The sequence below is a fragment of the Bos indicus x Bos taurus genome, chromosome 9 (genome assembly GCF_003369695.1).
Source record: "Bos indicus x Bos taurus breed Angus x Brahman F1 hybrid chromosome 9, Bos_hybrid_MaternalHap_v2.0, whole genome shotgun sequence".
Lineage (NCBI taxonomy): Eukaryota > Metazoa > Chordata > Mammalia > Artiodactyla > Bovidae > Bos > Bos indicus x Bos taurus.
The window spans coordinates 97,274,787-97,301,565 of NC_040084.1; the positions used below are offsets into that span (position 1 = coordinate 97,274,787).

Consider the following 26,779-nt stretch of genomic DNA (forward strand, 5'->3'; position numbering starts at 1 on the left):
CAGGGGTGGTGGTGGGGTGGGAGAAATATGGGGGGTTGTGGGTAAAAGGGACCTTGAGGATCATCTGCAGCACTTTACATGGAGCTGAGACTGAAAATGAAAGAGAAGTCATTTCAAGTAAGAGTGAGGCCCCATGCAGTAGGTAAGAATCCGCCTGCCAATGGAGGGGACATAGGTTCAATCCCTGTTTTGAGAAGATTCCACATGTCCCTGGAGCCACTAAGCTTGTGCGCCATGACTGCTAAAGCCTGAGTGCCCTAGAGCGCCTGTTTCATAACTAGAGAAGCCTCTGCAATGAGAAGTCGGTTCATGCCAACTAGAGAGCAGGCCCCACTCGTTGCAACTAGAGAAAAGCCTGTACAAAGGCAACAAAGACCGAGCACAGCCAAAAAGAAATAGATTAAACAAAAAAAAGAGTGAGGCCCCAGATGGAGTTTTAGAGTACGAGTCTGAAGTGGTGCAGAGCCAACAGAGAATTCTGAGATTGAGAGCCAAGCTGTCAAACGGGGCTGTGGGAGGGACGGGACACTGGGTGCTGGCCCAGGACCGCCAGCTAAGATGACCTTGGCCCCACAGCATTAGAAGCTCAAAGAATGCTGAAGTGGGGGCATCAGAAAGGCCCTTGTAGGCGTTAAGATCTCTGACCGTGACTGGATGAAGATGAAGTGTTTGCTCAGGGTCCGTGGCTGAGAGAGCATCCTTGGTTCTGCAGATTCGTGGTGGGTCCAGAAAGGCTGGGCTCTGCGTGGAGCAGACCACGGTCTGGGTCCTGGGTCTGTATCTGGTTGGTGGTGGGAGAGATCACCGTTTGTGCTGAGGGCCAGTCATGCTCCTCTCCACTCCTGAGAGTCAGTCCCTGACTTTTCTGATGCTGGTACTTGTTTTTTTGTGGAGGTGACCTGCCAGTGGTGACAGCCGATGTTGCCATTTGCCCCCAGAAATGATAATATGGTGGAGAAGAAGGAGGTTTGAGGCTTGCACTTTGCCAGGTGGCCCTTTGCCCCTGGGGAGAAGGTTAGGCTCTCATCCTGTCCTGGGTGACTCGGGGGTTGCAGGAGGACCTTTCTGAGCCAAGTCAACACCAGCCTGGCCATGAGGTCATCAGAGCCTGAATCCTGCTCCCCAGCCTGCAGTGCCCTCCACTCCCATCCGTGGGAGTCCCGTGGCTGCTCTCCCTCTCCTCCCCGTCTCACCTTAGCCAAGAAGTTCAGTCCTCTCCTGGTCCCGCAGGAGGGCAGAACCTTGCACAGCAGCTGGGAAGAGCCCCAGGGCCCCTGGTCCAGGCAGGTTTGGCTGCCCACTGCATCCCTGGGTCCATTTCCATCACCTTCTGTGAAGTCCTTCTGAACAAGGACAGAGCCAGGGTGTTCCATCTCCTTTCTGACTTACGTTCATAAACAACCTCTCTGCTTTCCTCATTCCTAAGAGAGTCCCTTGGACTGCAAGGAGATCCAACCAGTCCATTCTAAAGGAAATCAGTCATGAATGTTCATTGGAAGGACTGATGTTTTAGCTCCAATACTTTGTCCACCTGGTGGGAAGAGTTGACTCATTGGAAAAGACCCTGCTGCTAGGAAAGATTGACGGCAGGAGAAGGGGATGACAGAGGGTGAGTAGGTTGGATGACATCACCGACTTGATGGACAGGACTTTGAGCAAGCTCCAGGAATTGGTGATGGACAGGGAAGCCTGGCGTGCTGCAGTCCCTGGGGTTGCAAAGAGTTAGACAGGACTGAGCGACTCAACTGAACTGAACTATCTGTTCAGGTGTTGTTTGGTCATCACTTCTGTAGGGACCAAAAGCACCTGGAGCGTGAAGGGCAGACTGGCCCCAGATGCTTGGTCACGGTCGTCTTCTCCAAGGCCCTGAGTCTACAGCTGGGGCCTCTCTTTGCGTGCTGGGGGTCTCCATGGAGCCCTGCAGTGTTTGCTCCTTTGATGAAACCCAGTCTGGGCTGTAGCCTGGCTGGACTCCTGTGTGTCAGCTGGGGCTCAACTGCACCCAACCTCCTCTGCCACGGGGCTTCCTTCTCTGTAGTTGAGTCCCTGGGTGTGGCTGACACGGGCCCCCAGGACCTCTTCCCCAAAGACTTCCAGCCTTGCCTTCATAGTTTCAACATCCTTCAAGTGGCTTCTGATCCTATGTTTTAAATGTAATCTTCTCCTCTTTTCTCTTTTATTAGAAAAAAAAAATCTCTAGATTGTGAGCTTCTTAAAATTAGAGATGAAAACCTTTCCTCTAAATTTGTATTGTGAAAAAATTTAAAGCTATAGAAAAGGTAAAAGATAAATGTAATGAACATTCCTTTACTCTTCACCTAAATTCACCACTTGTTATTATTTTGCAACATTTTGTCTTTTTCTGTATTGCAACATAATGACAATATTCAGGAATTTAACATTATTTCAACCTTATGATCTAATACAATGTTTCTATAGTTTTTGTTTTTTTTTAGAGATGATGAAGTTTTACGCCTTGAATCCACTCTTTTACCCCTCTTAACACCATTCAGGATCTAGCACAAGATGACACATGCAAGGGTCCCTAAATAAATGTTAGTTGAACGAATGAAGACAGGGGTGAATAAATGAAAAGTCCTTTCGATGTGTTTTCAGACTTGAAAAAGGGTGCGACTGAGCACAGTGCGTGAACTCCCTGTGGGAATTACACGACCTTCAAAGCTCTTATTGATCTTGGCAAAAACCCTACACCTGACGGGATACATATTTTGCAACTGTGGTTTTTTTGGTCATTAGCTGGGTGATATTTAAGTTGCTGATGCTTAGAGGGAGGATCTGGAAGTTGGCAAACCTGTTCAAAGTGAAACATATCGGCATCTCTGTTAATCGCCCCTCATACATCCTACCAGCACACAGGCTTCAGCACCGCTTTCAGCTACTGAGAATGCAAACGAGCACCGTCAGATAGAAAGCAGAAGGAGGTGCAGCTTCGCGGTGCAGGATTTCATATTCGGCAGCAGAAAAGGGCAGAGCCTCGGCTGCGATGGCATGCGTGGTGTCGGCCATCGGCCACAAAGAGGCTTTTGTGGACACTGACAGCACATTCATTGCCCAGGGCACAGCGTTCCGTGTGGCAGACTTTCCTCTCTCACATTTGAGGGAAATTGTCTACTCGTATTTGGTATCAAATAGGCCCAGCGTGAAACACTACGTAAAGAGTGCCCCTTCCACAGGAGAATGGGTGCGAGGTGGGGGGCAGTGACATGACAGGTGCCCCCATCCTGTGTCCCCCTCTTGCCGGCACCTGTGGCAGGGACATCCTCTCTAGGGCAGCAGGTAGACAGAGTTCAGAATTATGCCTACTCTTCATCGGAACTTAAGGGAGCTGAGCTTCAGTCTCTGTCTCTCCATTCTGACAGCTTATAATTTTGCTTCCTGCCCCCCACATTTCCTATGTGTCCTTTTAAGCCTGCAGGCATCCCAAGTTCTACATGAAATCTCAGCAGAGAGTTATCGTTAAATATGTCCCATGGGTGCATCAAAGCGATTACCCTACTGTGTGCTCTAAACAAGGGGGAACAAAGAAAGTGAAATTGAAGTCGCTCCAGTCGTGTCCAATTCTTTGTGACCCCGTGGACTGTAGCCCGCCAGGCTCCTCTGTGGGATTTTCCAGGCAAGAATACTGGAGTGGGTTGCCATGCCCTCCTCCAGGGGATCTTCCCAACCCAGGGATCAAACCTGGGTCTCCTGCATTGTGGGCAGGCACTTTACCATTTGAGCCACCAGGGAAGTCATAAACAAGGGTACCTGGGTTCTAATTGCATCTGATAGACTTCAGATGAATATTACTGCACTTCAGAAGCACAAGCCATGGAGGAAATTCTCTTTTTCATTTTGGTCTCCTCTCCTGACCAATTTGTTTGAAAGACTGAAACTTGACTCTTGAGGGTGAGGATGAATCTGGGAATCCTTCTCCGGCTCCCAGTACTCTTCCACCCTGTGCCCAGCTTCTCCGTGCTTTGCCATCTACCCAGCGCCACCCACGTGGCGTGAAGAAAGAAAGCCTCACTATTTCACATCTGGACTGGCTCTTGTTGCTCTGCTCAGGGATCCAAGTCCCCTTCTCTCTTCCAGGAACGAGCTGGCTCCCAGACAATTGCCTAGTGTCCAGGCAGGGGCTGCGTTCCTTCCAGAGGACATCTGATGTGAAGAGATCATTGTTCATTACATCAGGGGAGGTGATCTGCTAGCTCTGGGCAGGTGCTCCAATTGTATTTGGTTTGCAAACTATAGATTTTCTTTGCTATGTGTTTCCTTTACACAGATTCTCTTTGTCTAAATTCACAGTATTACCTCTTGCTCAATAGTCTTTCAAATATCACCCTGAACAACAATGGTGGTGGTGGGGTCACAGAGAAATACCCAAATAGTTCTTCCTTATTATATCAGTGAATAATTTCCTACAGGATATAAAAGACATGGATGACATTAATATTAGTATCTATTAGTTTGGCAGTAGAGTTATTGTTAAAATGGTGGAATTTAGGGACATATTTTAGTTATTTTATAAACTGCATTACTCTGCCTTACTATGCAGCCCAATGATAGATTTCTTAAAGGAAGTGACAAAACATTAGTTAGAACTATCCTAACCTTGGACAAGTAAGATGACAACCAGTAAAATTGTCAGCTACTTGGATGAAAGGCGTATTGTGCTGGCCCCAGTGTGGAGGGACAACACTGAAATTAGAGAAAAGCTTTGTTACTTAGTTGCTAAGCCGTGTCTGACTCTGTGATCCCCATGGACTGTAGCCCACCAGGCTCCTCTGTCCTTGGATTTCCTAGGCAAGAATACTGGAGTGGGTTGCCATTTCCTACTCCAGGGGATCTTCCCAACCCAGGGATCAAACCCATGTCTCCTGCATTGCAGGTGGATTCTTTACTACTGAACCACCATGGAAGTCAAGATAAGTTAGGGAAGGGAAATTGTTGACAACATCAGCTGGTGTCTTTGAAACTCAGTCTCTTGGTCACTGATGTCTTTCACGTGTTTGCTTTAGTGCACCCATAGCGGGTCACAATGTTGGCTTCTGACGTATTTTTTAAACTCTGAGTTAGAGCCAGTGGACTGAACTTGATTAATTGGATGAGCAAATAATCCTGCAGCATAAACTGTTCTCTACCTGGAATGCTCTGCTCATGTTGAGGTTAAGGATACAAATGAAACAAATTTCTGCATCCCTGAAGAAAGGGCAGTTCAGAAAAGAGGTCCAGAACCCCAAGCCCAGGCTCCAAGGAGGCCACTTGCCAGCTGGGCAACCTTGAGCAGGTCCATTTCTTCAAGGATCTCTCTCTTCCTGGGTCAGATGAAGGCAGCTTATTCAGAGGGCAAGAAGAGAAAAGCAAAATGAGATTGTGCCTGTGATATTCTTAGCAGTGTACCTGGGGAATATACATGATTGCTATTAGTACTACCAACTGTAAGCAGATGTTGTTGCTGTTTTAAAGTAAGAGGAACATTCATAAAGGTACATGTGGGTCTTTCCATTAAAAAAAGCAAGAAAGAACCAGGAAGGTCTCAATACCTGCTTCCTCAAAGTGAAGAGAAGACCCATTTCCTTGTTCTGTGATCTCTGTGCAGTTTTGAGAGCAGGGTCTTACAGCTTATACATTTTCTTCTGTTTCTGGCTTGACTACATTAGAATGCAAGACAAGACTTATGAGATATAGGTATTTATGTTCCTCTGGGGAAAAGGTACTGATTGACTCAAGCAGTCACTCAAGACACATTTATTAACACCTGATTGGTGACAGGTATAAAAATTCTATTAAAAAAAAAACAAAACCTTCTAATCTTGTATTGGAGTATAGCCGATTAGCAATGTTGTGACAGTTTCGGGTGAGCAGTGAGGGGACTCAGTCGTATATATACATGTATCCATTCTCTCCCCAAACTCCCTTCCCATCCAAGCTGCCACATAGCACTGAGCAGAGTTCCATGTGCTAGCGAATATACTCGTATCTGAAAGCAAACGCTATGTCGCTGCATTAATTCTATGTCAAGTCAGAATCATAGCAAACCTGCTGTCTGTGAATGTCTTTAAAAGGGTCACATGTTGGCAAGTGGTGTACCAGAACTCATTCAGTTGTGAGCAACTGGAGCAACTGATTTCTTCAGGGTGGAGAATTCCCAAAATGTTTACCTCCAACCCTGGCTTCTGTGGATTTGTGCATCTTGTCACATCTTGTCTGTTCCCTTGGGTTTGTGCTGCTGGGCTCCGAGCTACAAAGGGACTCTCCTGTACATTTGAGGCTCCTGCACAGTGGCCGGTAGAGAGTGGCTTGAAGCAAAGCTGAAATTAAAGAAATAAAGAAGAAGGAAAAGCGAGACAGAAACAGAGAGATGGGTAACAAAAGAAGCAGTGGGGGCGAGAATTTCACCCTCATGTCTAGCTGTTGATCAAATTGTTACATTAGAGATGCAACAAATTGTTGCAATACAGAGCAGTACAAGTGAAGGATGTTTCTCCTTTTCCTGGATTCCAGAAGGAGAAGACATCCAAAGGAACAGGTCAGAGGTGCTCAAGTCAGAAGGGGCATGGGGGCGAACCTGTGCCTGTCCAGGAAGAAGCCAGCAGGGCCTCTGCCAAGAAGATGGTGGAGAGTGGCACTGTCCACCAGGAGATAGGGGAGCGACCGAGGCATCGATGCTGGCACCTGGTTCGTTCCCAGGCCTGAGAACTTGGCAAAGGGGACTATGTCACTGCTGCTGCTGCTGCTAAGTCGCTTCAGTCGTGTCCGACTCTGTGCGACCCCATAGATGGCAGCCCACCAGGCTCCCCCGTCCCTGGGATTCTCCAGGCAAGAACACTGGAGTGGGTTGCCATTTCCTTCTCCAATGCATGAAAGTGAAAAGTGAAAGTGAAGGCACTCAGTCGTGTCTGACTCCTAGCGACCCCATGGACTGCAGCCCACCAGGCTCCTCCGTCCATGGGATTTTCCAGGCAAGAGTACTGGAGTGGGTGTCACTGATGCTACCCCTTTAAAATCCCCTACGAGGGGACGGCTGTTCTGGAGACCAGTGGATTTCTCAATTAAGTCCAATACAACGATGTTTCTTCCAGGGCTGAAATAAAAGACTGCTTATCTGGCTGAGGACCAGCTGAGTAGCTGATTTGGGTTTTTCGGGCTTCATTGTTTAAAAATAATACAATATAACCCCCAACCCCCCGCCCCCCACACATGCTTACACACACACGGAGGCTGGAAGTAAGAATAGTAGGAGGGCAGTCACCGGGCTCTCGTCACACCCACACCTCCTGAACGCAGGGACAGATGCTGTGGCCTGAACTGTGCGTCCTGCCCTCTCCTCGTGCTCCTTCAAAGTGTTAGTCGCACAGTCGTGTCCGACTCTTTGCGACCCCATGGACTGCAGCCCACCAGGCTCCTCTGTCCATGGGGTTCTCCAGGCAAGAATACTGGACTGGGTTGCCATTTCCTGCTCCATTTGTCTGGATACATGCTTTTATTTCTTTGTAATGTGGTTGGTCATCTTCCCTTGAGGCGTGTGGCTGAAAGGAGAGTGGATAACCCAAGAAAATCGAAGTCTCTTGGGCAAAAGAGGGATTGTGGATGCTGGCGAATAGCCGATAGTGGTCACTGCAAACTTTCTTTTCTTAAAAAGAATTTAACTTCACGGACATGACTGTTATGTTCCACTCGTGAGTCATGCTCTTTACCAGGTTTAGAAAGCATCCTTCAATTTCTAGTTAAATGCTGTTCAATCATAATGAACATTTATTCCTTTGACATCAAATGTGATTTATGTTATCAATTTTGCTATAGTGTAATATGCTAAACTTACAGATTTCTCAGTACTAATAGAGCGTCAAATTAATGAGATCAAAAACTGATTGTAGTGGGTATGTCTCAGTTTGTGGTTAAAGTGGTATTTATGATTCTTTATTTAAAATGTTCACATCTAAGCTGTAATAGGTAGGTAGGGATTCCGTTCTCTGGACCACATGCAGATAATGTAGCTCATGTGCCCATAGTAGGATAAACCACTAGTAACTACAGCTAATGAATATTAATGAGCAAGGCAACCAGGAAGGAAATTCAGCAATGGAAGGAGGTTCTGTGGCCTGAGAACCTGCAGAGACTTGCCCACTCAGAGAGGAAGGCAGGAAGCCCTCAGGAACCATTGCCTGGTCTGGACGGTGAACCACCCTCCTCTGTCCCGGTCACGGTTAACTCACCAATCAGACCCGTTTAGACACCTTCAAGTGACCAGAAGACCATTCCGTTGTAACAGAACCTTGAACAGGGTCAGCTTCTCTACCGCCAGGGTCTCCTCACGTGGGCAGCACTGTGCCACCCGCCCTTCACAAGAGCCCCAGGACCTCTGCACGAGGCTGGCCTCTGGCCAAAGGTTTCTGGTGGGGTTCTCTCTTCACGATGGTGGCTCAGATGGTAAAGAATCTGCCCATGATGCAGGAGACCCAGGTTCAATCCCTGGGTTGGGAAGATGCCCTGGAGAAGGGAATCGTTACCCACTCTAGTATTCTTGCCTGGAAAATTCCATGGACAGAGGAACCTGGTGGGCTAGAGTCCAGTCGGACCCGACTGTGACTAATACTTTCACTTTCTCTCTAAGTAAAGACTGGTTTTTCGGTGAACACGATGTCTCCTTGTTATAAAACATTCAACTACTAGAGAAAAGCACAAAGAAGAAGAGAAAAATCACCCTGCATCTCACCACCCACAAACGCCAGCATCACTTCGGGTGTACGCCTTACTCCAGGCGTCAGTCTCTGTGAAACCTACAGATGGAAGGATCCTCGGATGTGGATATAAACGCAAATACATACGACTTCATTGTATAAAAAGTGAGTCACACTAGACATGCTCTTTTCTGGTTAAATATCAATTTTCATTTCATAGAAGTTGAGAGAAGAAAATGCAGTGAAAATGAACGGACTGTTGAACTTCTATATAATTACTCCTTCAGAAGATATAGTAGGTTCCAGAGTTGCTTCTAGTGTTGAGGAATTACAGTAACTGAGGAGAGTTCAGGCCACCTTACTTGCCTCCTGAGAAACCTATATGAAGGTCAACAGTTAGAACTGGACATAGAACTGGTTCAAATTGGGAAAGGCCACCCTGCTCATTTAACTTATATGCAGAGTACATCATGGGAAATGCTGGGCTGGATGAAGCACAAGCTGGAATCAAGATTGCCGGGAGAAATATCAACAACCTCAGATATGCAGATAATACTACATTAATGGAAGAAAGCAAAGAGGAACTAAAGAGCCTTTTGATGAAAGTGAAAGAGGAGAGTGAAACTCAACATTTGAAAAATGAAGATCATGGCATCCAGTCCCATCACTTCATGACAAATAGATGGTGAAACAATGGAAACAGTGACAGACTTCATTTTCTTGAGCTTCAAAATCCCCATGGATGGTGACTGCAGCCATGAAATTAAAAGACAATTGCTCCTTGGATGATAAGCTATAACAAACCTAGTCAGTCTATTAAAAAGCAGACATCACTTTGCCGACAAAGCCCATCTAGTCAAAGTTATGGTTTTTCCAGTGGTCATGTACAGATAGATGTAAGAGTTGGACTATAAAGAAAGCTGGGCATCAAAGAATTCATGCTTTTTAATTGTGGTGCTGGAAAAGACTCTTGAGAGTCCCTTGGACTTCAAGGGGATCAAACCAGTCCATCCTAAAAGAGATCAGTCCTGAATATTCATTGGAAGGACTGATGCTAAAGCTGAAGCTCCAATACTTTGGCCACCTGATGGGAAGAACTGACTCATTGGAAAAGACCCTGATGCTGGGAAAGATTGAAGGCAAGAGGAGAAGGGGGTGACAGAGGATGAGATGGTTGGATGGCATCACTGACTCAGTGGCATGAGTTTGAGCAAACTCCAGGAGATACTGAGGGACAGGGAGGCCTGGCGTGCTGTGATTCAAGGGGTCACAAAGAGTCGGACATGACTGAGCGACTGAACTGAACTGAACTGATGTCAGATACAAAGGAGCACAATGGAGAAAAAGCAAGCTGGGCGGGGATGGGTTGGGGCGGGGGCAGTGGTTTGGACAGTCGAGGATGGGTTGGCCGGGAAAGGCTTGGCTGAGACAGGGACCCTGAGTGAGGCCCGCTGCATTGGAGGGAGCAGCTGATGGGGCCTCAGATGTCATCAGGGAAAGAGGCAGTGCTGACTCAACGGTGGTCAATGCACAGGACTCGTGTGAAATCACGAAATCGGAATGTCTCTGTGACAAACGGACCTGAAAATAAAGTCAGCTGCTAATGCAGAGAGGCATTTCAGAATTCAGGGATTCTCAAGTACCACGTGGTTAAGAGTCCAGGGCTTTCTATGGGTTTAGCTGATCCTCCAGAGGAAGGTGGCTCAGACAGGAAAGAATCTGCTTGCAATGCAGGAGACCTGGGTTTGATTCCTGAGTCAGGAAGATCCCCTGCAGGAGGGAATGGGTACCCACTCCATGGGGCCACAAAGAGTTGGACACGACTGAGCGACTAACACTTCTGGGTGGGACAAAGTCCTTGGGAGGTATCCGTGTTGACTGTTTTGGCTTGAGGGAGGATCAGGGGGAATTTCAGGCAGGGCCAGAGCAGTGACATTATCCAAGCCTACTGGGCCTGTGAGAGGCTCGTCCCTGGGTCTGTGCTACTCCCCGCACCTGGCTCCCCGAGAAGTGGTCCACAGCAGGGAGACCAACTCATCCTCTTTGCCCAGGACGGACCCAGTTTCTGTGCAGGAACCTCCGGGTCCTGGGCTCAGGGGGAATGGTGGTCAGCACCCTGTGGGAAGAGAAGATGTTCATGAGAAAGTCAGGAGGGTCTGGACGCCGACCCTTCCAGGGGGCTGCAAGCTGAATCTCGTCTTCCCAGAGGCTCCATCCCACTCATTTTTCTTCCACTCTACCTTGTTCAAATCCACCTGGCAAAAGTCCTTTGCAAGAAGCAGCAGAGTGTCTCTACCATGTTTCATCATCATCTGAGTCAAGAGGAACCTGGCAGGCTGCAGTCCACGGGATCGCAAGGAGTCGGACACGACTGAGCGACTAAGCACAGCACAAGATAATGCAAGAATTGAATTACTGATGAGAAAAGTCTTCATTTCTTGACTGCACGCAATCTGGGCGGCTTAAACTGTCCTGGGAAATTAAAAATTGTTTTTCATTATAAAGTGATATTCTCACACTGCCAGGAAGTGTGGGTAGTAGAGACAAGTGAAAGTTCACAGATAATTTTATCACCATAGCAAACTGCATTTCAGTCACTTGTTTTAAACTTAATTTTAAAAAACCACTTGCAATTACAGCATGCGTACCATCTTGGTGAGCTCTCTTTTCACTCACCATCACATTATAAACATTTTTTCACAGCTGCATGCTTTCATACCCAAACTGTTTAATGACTCCATGAGAAATAACAGTTTTGAATTAGATCAGGACATTTAAAAGAAATACTTATTAACTTAATTAGCATGCAGTCAATCATACCAAGTCCTGAAAAACTGTCATCTTAGAAATCTGTTGAGACGGGAAGATGCTCGTCACATGTTTTTAAGTATTAATAAGTAAGTAATTATTTCTGGATGGTGGTTTTAATTTTCCCTTTTTGCCTTTTTTACTTTCTAGATTGTGATAATAAAATAATTAGTCTGTAATAAAGACACAAGGAACACTTTACAGGGAAAAAAAATTGCTGAGTGGAGATTTGAGGCTAAGCAGCATTCTTTAGACTTCCCTGGTGGGTCCAGTGTTTAAGCATCCACTTGCCAATACTGGGGTCACAGGCTTGATCCCTGGTTGGGGAAGATTCCACGTGCTGCAGAATAGCCACAATGGCTGAAGCTACTGCAATGAGAAGCCCCCGCTTGTTGCAACTGGAGAAAGCCCGTGGGCAGAAAGAAAGACCCAGCACAGCCAAAACTGAATGAATAAGTAAATAGCATCTTTCAAAAATGCCACTGAAGTCACCCTGAGTTTGGAATTAAGAAGCCAAAATTCATGAATAAAACAAAGGATAGGAAGGAAAACCCGCAGCGCTTGTCTCCGCTAGTACAGTTGGAGAGTTTTCAAGATCACCCAGGGTACAGGTGAGGTCACCCGGGCACTGGGGAGGAGCGGGGCTCAGGGGGAGAACCCTCTGAGTGCAAGTCTCAGGGACTCCAGCTAAGGTTACCTGATCTGAGACCCGGGGTTTCTGGCCTGCCTGATACACCCCTTTGTAATGGAAATTGATCGTCTGCCCAGGGGTCACTGACTCAGTGAGATGCAGCTCAGTCACTTAGCTCTGAATCTAGGCTCAACTAGTAAGCTTTTCATTGATGTTTGATTTTCTAAGTAGATTTGCTCAGAACTTCAATATGCAATTATCTACTTGTGGAGCCAGGAATGCGGCAGGCCTGCACTGGGTATTGTGGATACAAAGGTGGGACAATAGTTATGCTCTCCTGATCTGCTCCTAGGGGGACAGAGAGAAATAAACAGGTGAGTAAAGTTTTACACATTAAATGTTATTGTGAAATATGCATATGAATTTGTTCAGTTGCTCAGTCTGTGCGATTCTTTGTGACACCAGGACCTGCCAGGCTCCTCTTGGAAATCCTTGGGATTTCCTAGGCAAGAATGCTGGAGTGGGTTGTCATTTCCTCCTCCTCTGTTGCCATTTCTTCCTCCAGGGGATCTTCCCCTGGATAGAATCCACGTCTCTGGCTTGGCAGGCAGGTTCTTTACCACTGAGCCACCTGGGAAATCCACGAATATGAATAAATGATAATAAATATGAATTAATATTAAAAATAGTAAATCTTGCGTTCCTGGCACATGACTCCTAAAACCTTTGGAATCTCCAAAGTGATGTGTATGCTAATGAGATGACCACGGTTGGCCTTAGACAGTTTCAGTTTGCCTAAGAGGAAAGTCAGGGCACCTTAGAGGGTTGGACCTTTAAGCCCCAACCTGAGATTTCTAAGGATGGGAGGGAGGCGGGAGGTTGGGTAAATTACTAAATGGCCAATGATCTAACCAATCGTGTCTACTTAAGGAACCTTCCACTAAAAAACCCGAAAGAAGTGGGTTCAGAGAGCTTCCCAGTTAGCAAACACACTGAGGAATGAGGAGGGTGATGTATCCACAGAGGGCATGGACACTCTGCACACCCTATCCCATCCCTGCTCAATGTGGCTCTTCCAGGGGCTGTTCTTGGATTTGAATTCTTTATAATAAACCAGTCGTGGGGGCTCCTCTGCTGGCTCAGCAGTAAAGAATCTGCCTGCCGATGCAGGAGACCTGGTTCGATCCCCTGGAGAAGGAAATGGCAACCCACTCCAGTACTCTTGCCTGGAAAACCCCATGGACAGAGGGCCCAGATGGGCTGCAGCCCACGGGGTAGCAAAGAGTCGGACATGACAGAGCGACTAGACAACAGCAAATAGTGGGTGAAGCTCCTTCCTCGCTTCTAGGAGCCATTCCAGGGAATTACTGAACTTAGGGGATGGGTCCTAGAAACCCCTGATTTGTAGCCAATTGGTCGAAGTAAAAGTACAAACCTGTGATGTGTGACTGGGGTCAGAGTTGGGGTGGTCTTGGGAGGCTGAGCCCTTAACCTGTGGATTCTGACATGTAATCTGGGTGGTTAGTGTCAGAATTTAACTGACTTGTCGGACACCCAGCGGTGTCTGAAGAACTGGGGGATTTGTTTGTGTTGGCAAAAGCACCACACAGCTGTGACTCAGGAAGCAGCGGAGCTCTGAAATTGCAGAGAAACGGCCCTTCATGCAGACCAGGAGAAGGGTTCCGGGAGAGGCGGATTACAGGGAGACCTAAGGTTGACCAGGCAAAGCTGGGAGGGCAGGGCTGTAATGAAATTATTCCAGGCAGATGGAAGATCAAGAGGCGAGCTTCTCATGGCAGACGCAAATTGTAAATGGACACTCTAGCTTCCGCACCTCATTCTCTCATAAGTTGGGTTACTGTGAGTCTGTCTTCTGGGGTCCAGACATGTCCCCCAGTGACAAAGTTGATTCTCAGCCTATTGATCAGAGGATGAGATCAGGGAACAGCGAGTTCCCATCGAGACAGAGCCACTAATCTGAGTGCCAAATGGATCTTCCCAGAAAATACTCCCTGCCTTGTTCTGCATGATTGTTCAGACTGCAGTGAAAGTTCTTAAATATTTGTGGTTGGACAGTTTACTCACAGTGGGTGATCTGAAGACAGGCCCAGCGTTGTTTTGAGACAGGGTTTTCTTTTCGAAGCTGACATGGATCCTCTCCGTGGTGCAGAAGTGGCCTGGCAAGGGTAACTGGGGGTGGGAAGCACGCACCCGCACACCGCATCTGCTGGCTCACACTCACATCTACGCGTGCTCACTTCCACTCAGTGTCGGCTCTCTCCTGTCCACGCTGGAGGCCCTGCACGAGAGCTGGGTCCTGTCCCTTCAAGCCTTTTCAAACACAGCTGGCAACTTGCCTCTGTAGGGACATTTCTGGGGCCTTGGTTAATCCAACACTGAAACCCACCGCCTGTCTGTCACGGCAAAACCCCTAGCTCTGGGACTAGACACACACCTCGATCGCATCTGCAATTGGCTTGCGTTCTTTGTGCTTTTGGCTTGTTTGTTTGGGGTGGGGCCAGAGGGCTCCAGTGCCTGGTTCGTCTATTATTAATAATGATAAGGAACATGTACTGAGTATCCCCGGGTTCAAGGTCCCGTCCTGAGGGCTTCATGTGCATCAGTTCATGCAGTCCTCATACCAGCCCCTCAAGGTGGCTGCTGTGACCCCAAGGCTCAGGCACAGGGAGGCGGTGGGGTCGCTCCCCCTTCCCCCCTGCTTTTTCTGCCTTTCTTCCTAGAAAGGCAGTGTTTCCTCAGAGCATTTCCTGCGGGGTTTGGCCCCCAGGGGCCCTCGGGGTCTGCCGCTTGCCCCAGATTCGTAGGAGAGCCCCAGGAATGTCGGCCTCACTCAGACACGGGCCCCTTGTGAAGTGAACAGTGGGCAGACACTGACACAGCGTCCAAGAAATGTGGCACCACACACCCACACGGAGGGCAACAGAAGTCCCAGCGCTCCTCGAGGCCAGACAGAGTCCTGCGGGCTTTCCAACTCAAACTCGCCTTAAACGTTTTCTTAGAAAAGTGTGCTGAGAAGGCAGGAAAGTAACTGCTAGATTTTTAAAGTTATACGTTGCTTTTTAGAGCCCTGTCAAAAATTTTTAAAAGTTTATTGAAATTTAGTTGATTTACTTAAAGATTTATTGAAATACAGTTGGGTTATTTAAAAATTTATTGAAACATATTTATTTTAAAATATATTGAAATAGTTGATTTAAATCAACTGTATTTCAATACACTAAAAAAAATTTTTTTTAACAGGGCTCTAAAAAGCAAACCATAACTTAAAAAAAAAATCTACCAGCTGCTGATGGCCGTGAACTCCAGTATTCTTGCCTGGAGAATTCCATGGACAGAGGAGCCTGGAGGGGTCGCAAAGGGTCGGACACAACTGAGCGACTAGCACTCACCATGTAGTGTTAGCTTCTGCTGTACAGAAAAGTGACTCAGTTATACATTTTATTCTTTTTCATGTTCTTTTCCAGTATGTTCCAGATGTTGAATATAGTTCCTCGTGCTCTACAGTGGGCCCTTGTTTATCCATGCTACGCACGCTAGTCTGTCTGCTAACTCCGAACTCCCAATCCTTCCCTCCCCTCCTCCCTGAAAAGACCTTTAAAATTTTGATGGCACTGAAGCTAGTACCTAGTTTTAAAAACAACCAGGAAGCTTCCCTGGTGGTCCAGCTTGGTTTAAGAATCTGCCTTGCAATACAAGAGACACGGTTGGATCCCCGGTCTGGGAAGACCCTGCATGCCATGGAGCAACTAAATCTGTGCGCCACAGCCACTGGGCCTGTGCTCTGGAGCCTGGGAGCTGCAACTGCTGAACACATGTGCCACAGCGACTGAAACCCTTTGCAACAAAAGCCACCGCAACCAGAAGCCTGCCCACCGCAAGGAAGAGTAGCCCTCCCTCGCCGCAGCTAGAGAAAGCCAGAGCGCAGCGACAGTGATGCGCCACTGCACAAAGGTAAATAAATGAGTAAATCTTTAGAAAGAACATAAACCACCAGAATGAATCAGGAGCTCGGAACGGAGACCAGGATGGCCACGGGCTCACTCGGCAACCCTTTCCGGACCCGAGAGACACAGCCTGGGCTACCCTCCCCCGCCTTCAGCCTTTACGGACAACTTCAAAGATGGACTTGGACGCTCTTTTGATTCTTTTATTGACAATTTGAGTACGACCTTAGACAACTGTTGCCGAGTATTTCCTTATACAAGTTAGAAAAAAATACTCTTCTGCAAAGACTCTTTTCTTTTGCTAGATTCAGATTTTTGTGACATTGTTCAGTGCTCAGACATGTTCATTTATAGTGGTTTGTGATTCAGACTCATTTACAGTGGCTGTTTGTCATTTAACTTGTTTTGAGAATCAATTTATGCTAATTTTGAAAAAAGAAAAAAGGAAGGCTACCATCAGGAAAAGAGCTGAGACCTAGGGCTTCTACTGCTGGTACAAGTGGGAGTAAACTGCTCAGCTTGGCATCCCCAACAAACCATGCAAATCGGGGAGGAGGCAATAACAGCGGCATCATTAAACCTCAGACCCATGGAGGGTATGAAATGCTGGGAGCTCCCCACGACAGAGAGAGCCATCTGATTGTCCTGTGGGGCCGGGGGTAAGGAGCCGCTGGGACCACTGGTAATGTGCAGGAGGGCCCCCAGCAGGTTCTAGGCCGAGCCCTGATGCCAGCCAACCACAAGGGTGGCTCAAGCCCGGTGCCCTGCCTTTTTCTCACTCGAGACACCAGCTCTGCATCATCTCTGTACCACCCATAGGCGCCCCGACAGGAGCCGGCAGCCTTGGGGCCATGATGGGGAGGCTGGATCTTCAACAGAGTGAAGCCATGTGACTCCTTTCCCACTGATGGGGCTGTCTTCCGCCCATCACGTTCCAGGTTCAGGACCTCGGAGGGAGGGAGCAGGGTAGGACAGTCCTTGGATGGACGCATAGGGACAGGGGCACAGGACATCTGTGGGAGCTTGCTGAGGTTCACCTCCACCCTCGACTCCAGCAAGGATTTCTGGTGCTCTGTCTACAAAGATGAGGCTGGCTACCGGTCTCCAAATCCGTCTGAAAGATGCCCTGTGCTCGCAGGAGAGTCATCACACCCTCAGGGACCGTCGCCACCTTCCAGAGAAGGCAGACCACGAGAACAAAAGGCAGCAGTTAGACTGTCCCACCCACACACTCTGCCGTGGAGAAGGAGGCTGGCGGCATTCAGCGTGAACGAGCCTCTCTTTGATGCGCTGCGAATGACTCATAAAACAAGGATGAAAACGATCAGCAATCCAATTCAAGCTGTGCTAATATGAGGAAATATTCTCCTGTGAATTTACAATCGTAGAGAAAAGGACTCTAAGTAACCCACTGGGTGGGCAGAGCCCCCGTGTGGGTTGCCCTGAACCTGGTTAATTACATTTATATTGTATTTTGATTCCACATCACAATTCATCCGCAGTGACCTCTTTATCCTTTCTAGGCACTTAAGTTGTTGTTGCAGTTTCCCTTTGCGTCTTATTGCTTTGACAACTGCAATTTGAATCAGATCTGAAAGAGATCAGAAGAAAATATACTCTGATATAAAAAAGTGTAATTAACGTTATCCAGGCAGACAGAAAGAGCATGACCCTTCTGATCTGCCTGGTTTCATTCTGATGGGCTGGAAAGGTTCCTTCTTTAGAGATTCTGCTTTAATAAACTGCATGTTTGTTAACACTGAGAATCATTACTGAACTCATTTCTAACAGTGTCTCCTTTAGAGGCACCTTCATTACATGTACAGTGAAGCCAGACATATGAGCTTATTTTTCATGCTCAAAATGAGTGCTTAAAATCAAATTCTAGATTTTGTAATGTTTCAGAAAAACAACTTCTAAAGTTGCAGAGAGTTAAATGGAGTGAATGTTCAAATTCATACATTTTGAGCATTCAATGTTCAGATTAACTTTCATAATTTCTCACTTCGTTGACAAGCTGATTCATTCAGAGTTGATGTTTCATTAATGCAAGATATAAATATAGAATTCTTGGGGATAAACATATAGTTCTGACTACTGCCTGTGGCTCTTCGGGAATACATGCTTCCTGAAGATTTAAATAAGTCCATTGCTATTGAAGCCGCGCATGAAGTTCTCAGATCCACTGCAGTCTTACAGAGAACCACAGGTAATCGTCCCTCAAAATCATTCCCCACCCCACCAAACGCTTCTTCCCAATATTTGCTGAAGGTAAAAGGTAATTGAGAAATCCGTCTCTATGTATTTATCCAGCCTGACTTGAATTCATTCAAGAATGACAGCGCACACAGACGGGGAACCACGCCGTCATCTGTGCTCTGACTGTTAGTGTATTTTCGGGGCTTGAAAATACTTCTGGCGGGACTCATCTCTAGCTCGGCGAGCGGGACTCATCACTAGCTCGGCGGTCTCTCAGGGGTCCGGAGATGGGGATCCTGGGAGCTTCTCCAATAACTTTGCTTTGGTGGTTTTGGAAAGAACTGGAAATGTGCGTGTTTATGTGTGTGTGTGTGCATGTGTGTGTGTGTTTAGAGAGAGGAAAAAGCAGAAGACAGTAGGGCCCAGCAGGATGGCGGCTGAGTGCGCCTGCGCGGCCGCTGCTCCAGCTACACGTCGAACCAGTGGTCGCCCATGCAGGCGCGGTTCCACTCGCAGCCGCAGTTCCAGCACCACTGGAACTGGCACCGGGGCTGCGGGCACTTCATATGCATGCATCCTCCTGCGGGCAGAGAGGGGACACGGATGAGCGCCTGGGCGACACTCCCACACCCGCCCGCGTGCCCACAGAAGACTTTCCCGTGGAATTACCGCAAGCAACGGAAGGGCAGAGTCTGAACGGAAGAAAACAAATGCTGAAATTCTGACCTTCATGAAGAAGGGAGTGAATAACCTATATGGGAGAAGAATCTGGAGAAGACGGGTTCACTTAGCCCCTGAAACTAACCCAACACTGTAAATGAATTATGCGCCAATACAATTTTCTTTTTTTTAAATGAAGTCTTCCCTGATTGTCCAGTGGCTAAGATTCCATGCTTCCCAATGGAGGGAGCCTGGGTTCCCATCCTTGGTCAGGGAACCAGATCCCACACGCCAGGACTAAAATTCCCGTGTGTTGCAACTGAGACCCAGCACAGCCAAAATAAAGATAAATGAATGTTTTTTAAGAAATGATTGAGATCGAAGCATGCCACTTTCATCGAGGACAAACTTTATTTGTAAATCTGAGTTTACTGACTTCTCTTGAGATGGGTTTTAAAGACAAATGCTTTGTGTTTCACAGCCAGGGGTCAATTCCTTAATTAAATATATAGTAAATTTAATATTTTAAGTATACAATAATGTATTTAGCAATTTAATATATAATAATGTTAATATATACCATGAGTAATTTTTATCACCTCTTCATTGTTACTTGGCTTGAAAAAATTCATAATACAGGAGTTGGGACAGTTGTTTTAAAAGCATTTAATATTGAATACGATCCTTCGTGCTATTCAAAATTTTATTTAAGATGAAGATTGTTGTTGTTCAGTCGCTAAGTTGTGTCTGACTCTCTGTGACCCCATAGACTGCAGCACGCCAGGCTTCCCTGTCCTTCACTATCTCCCAGAGTTTGCTCAATGTCATGCCCATTGAGTCAGTGATGCCATCCAACCACCTCATCCTTTATCACCCCCTTCTCCTGCTGCCCTCAATCTTTCCCAGCCTCAGGGTCTTTTCCAATGAGTTGGCTCTTCCCATCACGTGGCCAAAGTATTGGAGCTTCAGCTTCAGCATCAGTCCTTCCAATGAATATTCAGGGTTGATTTCCCTTAGGATTGACTGGTTTGATCTCCTTGCAGTCCAAGGGACTCTCAAGAGTCTTCTCTAACCCCACAGTTTGAAAGCGTCAATTCTTTGGCACTCAGCCTTCTTTGTAGTCCAGCTCTCACATCTATACACGACTACTGGAGAAACCATAGCTTTGACTATATGAACTTTTATCAGGAAAGTGATGTCTCTGCTTTTTAATATGCTGTCTAGGTTGGTCATAGCTTTTCTTCGAAGGAGCAAGCATCTTGTAATTTCATGGCTGCAGTCACCATCTACAGTGATTTTGGAGCCAAGAAAACAAAATCTGTCACTGTTTTCACTTTTCCTCCATCTATTTGTCATGAAGTGATGGGACCAGATGCCATGATCTTAGCTTTTTGAATGCTGAGTTTTAAGCCAGCTTTTTTACTCTCCTTTTTCACCCTCATCAAGAGGCTCTTTAGTTCCCCTTCATTTTATGCCATTAGAGTGGTATCACCTGCATATCTGAGCTTGTTGCTGTTTCTCCCGGCAGCCTTGACTCCAGCCTGTGCTTCCTGCAGCCCGGCATTTCGCATGATGGACTTTGCATTGCAGGTGGAGTCGTTACCACCCGAGTCACCAGGGAAACGCCAAGATGAGGGCAGTGAGAAACTAGTGAATAATGGCAGGTGCTCTGCATCTGTTACGTCATTGCTCCTCAGAGCACCTCGTGAGACTAAGGGGATTGCCCGGGTGCAGAATTTTCTCAAGGTTGAGTACTTTTAAGTGTATAGGCAGGGCTTCTCTGGTGGCTCAGTGGTAAAGAATCCGCCTGCCAGTGCAGAAGACATGGTTTCGATTCCTGATCCAGGAAGACCCCACATGCCACGGAGCAACTAAGCCCATGTGACACACCACTGATTGAACCTGTGCTCTGTGGTCCACGAGCCGCGACGTGTGAAGCCCATGTGTCCTGGAGCCGGGGCTCTGCAACAGGGAAAGCCATGGTGGTGAGAAGCCCCTCAACTAGAGAGGAGCCCCGCTCTCGGCAACTAGAGAAAAGAACGGCTGCAGCAAGGAAGACCCAACACAGCCAAAAATAAATAAACAGTGTGAAGCCAGAGGTTGAGCCAAGATCTGCGTGATTTCAACGTTCTTTCATTCAGGAAGCAGGGCCTTTCCAGTACGAAATGAAAAGTCCCTTATTCGGGGACTTATTTTGGGATTTCCCCACCTCCCCAATTTGTTAACTGCATTCTCTATTTGCTTCTGGGGATCAGACAGCAAGTCTGCTGTGATGTGAAGGGAAAGTTATTTGTATAAAATTCTATGTAGAGAACTGTTTGTGAGCGAATCTCCCAGACAATCCAGGCAGACATGGTTTCTTTGCTTGAATCTCACTTAGCATCGAATGCACTCCATTATTCAATTTTACCAATTATCTTGTTAAGCCATTTTTTTTCCTTGCCAAATTTTCCAAATAATTGCTTCAGGGCTGTCTCATTTTTATATTAAAAGCTTGGCATGAGAACTTGCACTAATATAAAATATTTATGAATATGTAACTAAAGGCATTTGTTTCAGGCTAACTGAAGGGTATTTAAAATCCCATACTTTTCTACTTCTTTTTGGTTTGCTTTAAAGGGCATTTAAGCATTTACATATGTGGAAAATAAAGGGAAAAACTCATTGTGATACTTTTAATATTTTCCAATTAGGATTACACAATTACAGGGTTGAGTATTTTCAACACATACTTACTGACTGTACACTTAGGATTTCAATAATTTAATAGTGTAATACTGTATAATCACTTAAATTTTTCTGGAATATCATAGAGAATGCTTAAGCAATGCATTCAAATTAGCTGAATATTAAAGGGAGGCTGAATGAAAGCTTGAGAATTTTTCCTATTACACTAAAATCTTAATGGATCTGGAGCACTAGCATTAACAAGTGAGATTTTATTATAGAAACTGGACTCACAGTGGCATAGCAGAATAAGAAAAAAAGGAAATAGCAGGAATGAAGACGATCATTTTGTTAACTCTCTTTTCTTCCTGGTATGTAATACAGAAGGAGTATTTTAGACCCCATAAAATGGAGAAATGTCAGGGACTCCAACTCTAAAAATCTCGCCAGCTTAAAAGTAAATGTCGCTCAGTCATGTCCACCTCTTTGTGACCCCATGGACTGTAGCTTCCGTCCCTGGGATTTTCCAGGCAAGAATACTGGAGTGGGTTGCCATTTCCTTCTCCAGGAGATCTTCCCAACCCAGGGATTGAACCCAGGTCTCCTGTATTGTAGGCAGACACTTTACTGTCTGAGCCACCGGGGAAGTTCCTGGTGTCACACTGATTTGTGGATATTTGGATGGAGAAAATCTGGTTTTCTTCTTAGAGAACTCTGTCTCCTGACCGCTGCTCAAACCATGGAAAGCCCAGACTGTGCAGAGCCAACACCATGGCCTGGGCTGGCCACTCTGCCATCAGATTTAATGAGAGAGCTGAAGTTCTGGAACAAGCTGAAGGCAGATTTAACGGGCAACAGACACTTATTGATCAGGGAATGGAACCAGGATCTCACTGGTTTGAGATGGAACTGGTAGAAGTGAAGGAAGAATTTCCAGAGGTTGAAGGGTGTTATGGGAGCAAGCGCAAGGTTTAGCCTGCGTTTAAAATGGTGAGAATTCTCATGATCATGACAGCTTTGCTGAAGGTAGAACTACTCTTTAGGAATTCAGTTAAATATGAAACATTTAGGTGGAAAACTACCGTGAAACTAGCTTTTAAAAAAAATACTAGTTTTATATAACTTTCAGTGTTAGAAATACGTGATCATTTATCCCACTGATTAGGGTGAGTATTTAGAATATTACAGATTGTCTCTCCCTTTCCACTGTTATATGAAATGTTTTCTCTTTTTTCTTTACTTTTTAATACTTGAATGAAAGATTCTTTACATTCTATGAAGTAAAGTCGCTCAGTCGTGTCCGACTCTTTGCAACCCCATGGACTGTAGCCTACAACGCTCCTCCGTCCATGGGATTATCCAGGCAGGAGTACTGGAGTGGGTTGCCATTTCCTTCTCCAGAGGATCTTCCCAACCCAGGGATCGAACCTGGGTCTCCTGCATTGTAGGCAGATGCTTTACCATCTGAGCCACAAACTAGCTTTTCTAATAGAGCCTAGGTTTGTTTAGGCTGTAGTGATAGCCTTTAGAACAGTTTAGACTATCATGAACTAGCTGAAAGGTTCAGCTTTTCAGTTCATAGGTTAAAAATCTATAGGTGTGACCTCTAAGCCAGTGGGAGAACCAGGTTTCCTTGAAATTAAATCCAGTTCTGCTTAATCTCAGTCTCTTAGATTTTCTGCCCTGGCCTGACTCTTTCTAAACATGAGTCATGCATCTCCAGTTGATTCAAACAGAATTTTGAGAAGACATAAACCTCTCCCTTCATCCTTCAGGATCACACTCTACACAAAATTGCAAAGAAGCATTTTTAGCTCAACGATACGTTCTGTGCACTTTTTGTTTTTTAAATATATATATCTCTGCCTTGTTCTTTGAAAGCTTGCCTGTCCCTGCGGCACTAAAGAACACTCACACGTGCCCCAGGTTTTCACTGTTATTGACTCTGAGAATACTCTGTAACACGTGGCCCCGGACCTTGTGCCAGCAATCAGGATTCCAAAGGACAGATCTGTGTGTACGGTGAGGATCCTGGATATGCTGTGCTGGTAACGTGAACACACATTCTGTGAACGTTAAAAGCGGTTGTAGAACATTAAAAAAAAAGCCTACAGGTGAAACATCAGTGCTTTCCATGTACACGGTACATCACAGTATTTCGTAGAAAGAACCAGATTAGGAAATGTTGCTGCAGTCAGGAAGCACTTGACGCCTTCGATTCCATCTTCTGGGGGGTGCAGGTGTGGTCTGATTCAAGGCGGATCTGAGCTCGTGGGTTCTCGGCCTCAGGCCCTCGAGTGGCGCCCTGCCTTAGAGAACCGAGTCCAAGCCCCTCGGGTCACGCAGGGCCCTACACCGCGCCCACTCACTTCAGCCGAGGCTCCTCGTCCTCACCCAGGAACGAGCTGGGCTTCTTGCACGCGCTGTGTGGACGGGTCACACTTGCTGCCTTTGCACCTGCCGGCTGCCTGGAGGCTTGCCTGCCTCGTGACACCGATTCTCATTCTGGGCTCAGGCATCATCTCCACCAGGAAGCCGTCTCTTGACCCCAGGGTCTTTCTCCAGCTCATTTTCCCTACCGTATTTTAGAAAAGCATCTATGTATGTGTCTCTCTCCTTTCCTAGCTCCTTTTACATTCACCAGGGTATTTATTTATCAGGTGCCCTTCTGGGCTCCAGGGGATAGACAGCCAGGGTTCCTGACCTTTGAAAATAGCAGAGCGGGTCTCTTACTGTTGAATCTGCATCCTTTAAGGACCCACGAGACAGAACACCGGCCCATGCTTCTCAGCGCTGTGCCTCCTCTCTGGTGAAAGGGCCTGGGCTTCTTTCTTAACCCTGCTCAGCCCGCGAGGACCAGGGAGGCTCTTTCCTCTGATTCTGGTGTTGTCTTCTCTTTACAGGTCCGGGCCAGGCCGCTGCAGGCCCAGGAACATTCCAGATCATGAAGGCATAATGATGACTCAGTGGATACATTCTAGGGACTTAACCTGTGGTGCTCTCACATTTGTCTTCGGTTGGTGCTGTTCAGTTGCTCAGGCCTGTCCAACCCTCTGCCACCCCATGGACGGCAGCATGCTAGGCTTCCCTGTCCCTCACCATCTCCCAGAGTGTGCTCAGATTCATATCCATCACGTCGGCAATGCCATCCAACCATCTCATCCTCTGTCGTCCCCTTCTCCTCCTGCCCTCAATCTTTCTCAGCATCAGGGTCTTTTCCAATGAGTCAGCTTGTCACATCAGGTGGCCAAAGGACTGGAGCTTCAGTTTCAGCACCAGTCTTTCCAGTGAACATTCAGGACTGATCTCCTTTAGGATGGACTGGTTGTATCTCCTTGCAGTCCGAGGGACTCTGAAGAGTCTTCTCCAGCCCCACAAAAGACTTTCCATATAGTCCTTAGCAGAGGAAAGAGTGGCTGCAGGGCCCACCCTGGGGCTGCGGGTGGGGTTTCACTCACCACAGGCCAGCTCTCATCCCCAGCCGATGAGTATCTCAGTATCAGAGCGCTCCAGGGAGATGGCAGACTGGGGAGTTTCCTGTGAGTGTCAGTCACTTAGTCATGTCCCGCTCTCTGTGACCCTGTGGGCTGTATTCCACCAGGCTCCTCTGTCCATGGGATTCTCCAGGCCAGGATACTGGAGTGGGTTGCCATTCCCTTCTCCAGGAGAGTTCAATATGTTAATAGTAAGTAACATAAGGGCGGTTCGTGTTTCTTGAGCACTGTCTCTATACCAGGCGCGGGGAAGCACCTGCCATCCGTCCTGCACCTAATCCTACGGTGGCTGTGCAGCTTCTGTTTAGCATCTCTATTTTACAGACGAGGACTTGCGGTTCAGGAGGTTAAGAAGCTTGACGTGGTGCTGAGATTCAAACCCTGGCCAGATGGCCCCAAAGCCCCAGCGCTGAGCTCCCCAGCTAGCAAGCCCTTGTAGATCCCGACTTCTCTGCTGCCCTCTGAGGACAGCCCACCACAGCCGCGCTCTTCGGTCAGCCCAGACTCACCGTTTTTTTCTACCGGCACGTGGCAGCGGGGACAGGGCTTGGTGGTTTTCTTGATTGTTTCTTTGGAGGCTTCCTCCCACCGGGCCTGCTCTGCCGCCTTCTCATTGACTCTGTAGGCCTGGGGAGAGAAGACAGAGGGAAGAGACAGTCAGATCTGCATAGTGGGCTGGACAAGGGTTCCTTGAAACGCTGTCCTGGAAATTCTTAGACATGGAGGTGCCTTCAGGCAAGAAGCTCAGAGGGAAACTCTCTTGACAAGTGATGGACAGGCCCCGACACAGTTTTCTTGGCATGTGGCCTGTGCTTACAAGGCAAGAAAAGACCATGTGGCTTTGTGGTTTGAGCTCCTCCTTTGTGCTGTTTTGACTACTAGTGATAAATAACATCTCTCGGGTGCTGATTACGTGGGCAGGGTGAGACAGGCTCTGAAACCCTTCTCGTTAGGTGTTTCCTCAGGTGTGTGCATTGGGTTTAATTTTACATCGAGGATTAGACAAGTTAAACCACTGCCTGAAGCCGGTAAGTAGGAGAGTCTTTGTGACTCCAAAATCTTCGCTTTTCAGCTTTCTTCAACGTCTTACTATCTTGCATTCCTGCACCCGGACAGGAATGTGGTCACCGATGAGACGGGGCAGGAAGAGGGAGGTGAAGCTGATGTGACAGAGCAAGGAACAGCCAGAGGTCAAGACGGGGCCTTGGAGCCAGCTGCCTGAGTTCAAATCCCTACGTGGGTAGGCGGGTTTGGGAACACTGCAGAACTCCCTGAAAGTTCCCATCTCAGATGGAAATCGACCTCTCCAGTGCACTGTACCAGGGATCGAGTGGGTCAATGTCTTTAAAGAAGCAAAAAAACAAGTGTCTGACACCCGTTAAGTGATGCTATGAATGACCTGGGCATCTACAACAAGCGCTCAGAAATATTTGCTAATGTCATTCACGTCAGAGGAATGACTTATCCCTGACTCAGACCACAGAAAGGAGGAGGGATTTCAAGGGCGCCACTGCAGATATTCTGTTCAGACACTACAATCTCTTCACTTACTTCAATGCTGAGTGACACGTGCAACAAAAGAGTTGGGACGTTTTTGGATTCAGTACAAGAACTCTGTGGTCTAGAAATATATTTCAAATGGTAATCCAAACAGAACCCCTCCATCTTGGC

At 47.1% G+C, this 26,779-nt stretch overlaps 1 protein-coding gene across 3 annotated transcripts in view; it reads right to left on the bottom strand.

The window, feature by feature from the left end:
- AGPAT4 (1-acylglycerol-3-phosphate O-acyltransferase 4) overlaps positions 1 to 26,779 on the bottom strand; it is a 1,412,466-nt gene that overhangs the window by 157,566 nt on the left and 1,228,121 nt on the right. For 2 of the 3 annotated variants that reach the window (XM_027551994.1, XM_027551993.1), the window contains one exon: positions 25,618 to 25,735. In XM_027551994.1, the coding sequence (XP_027407795.1) occupies positions 25,618 to 25,735 (118 nt within the window). Of the gene's footprint in view, positions 1 to 16,265; positions 18,868 to 25,617; positions 25,736 to 26,779 lie in introns of those variants that run through there. The other variant, XM_027551996.1, reaches the window with a different exon arrangement.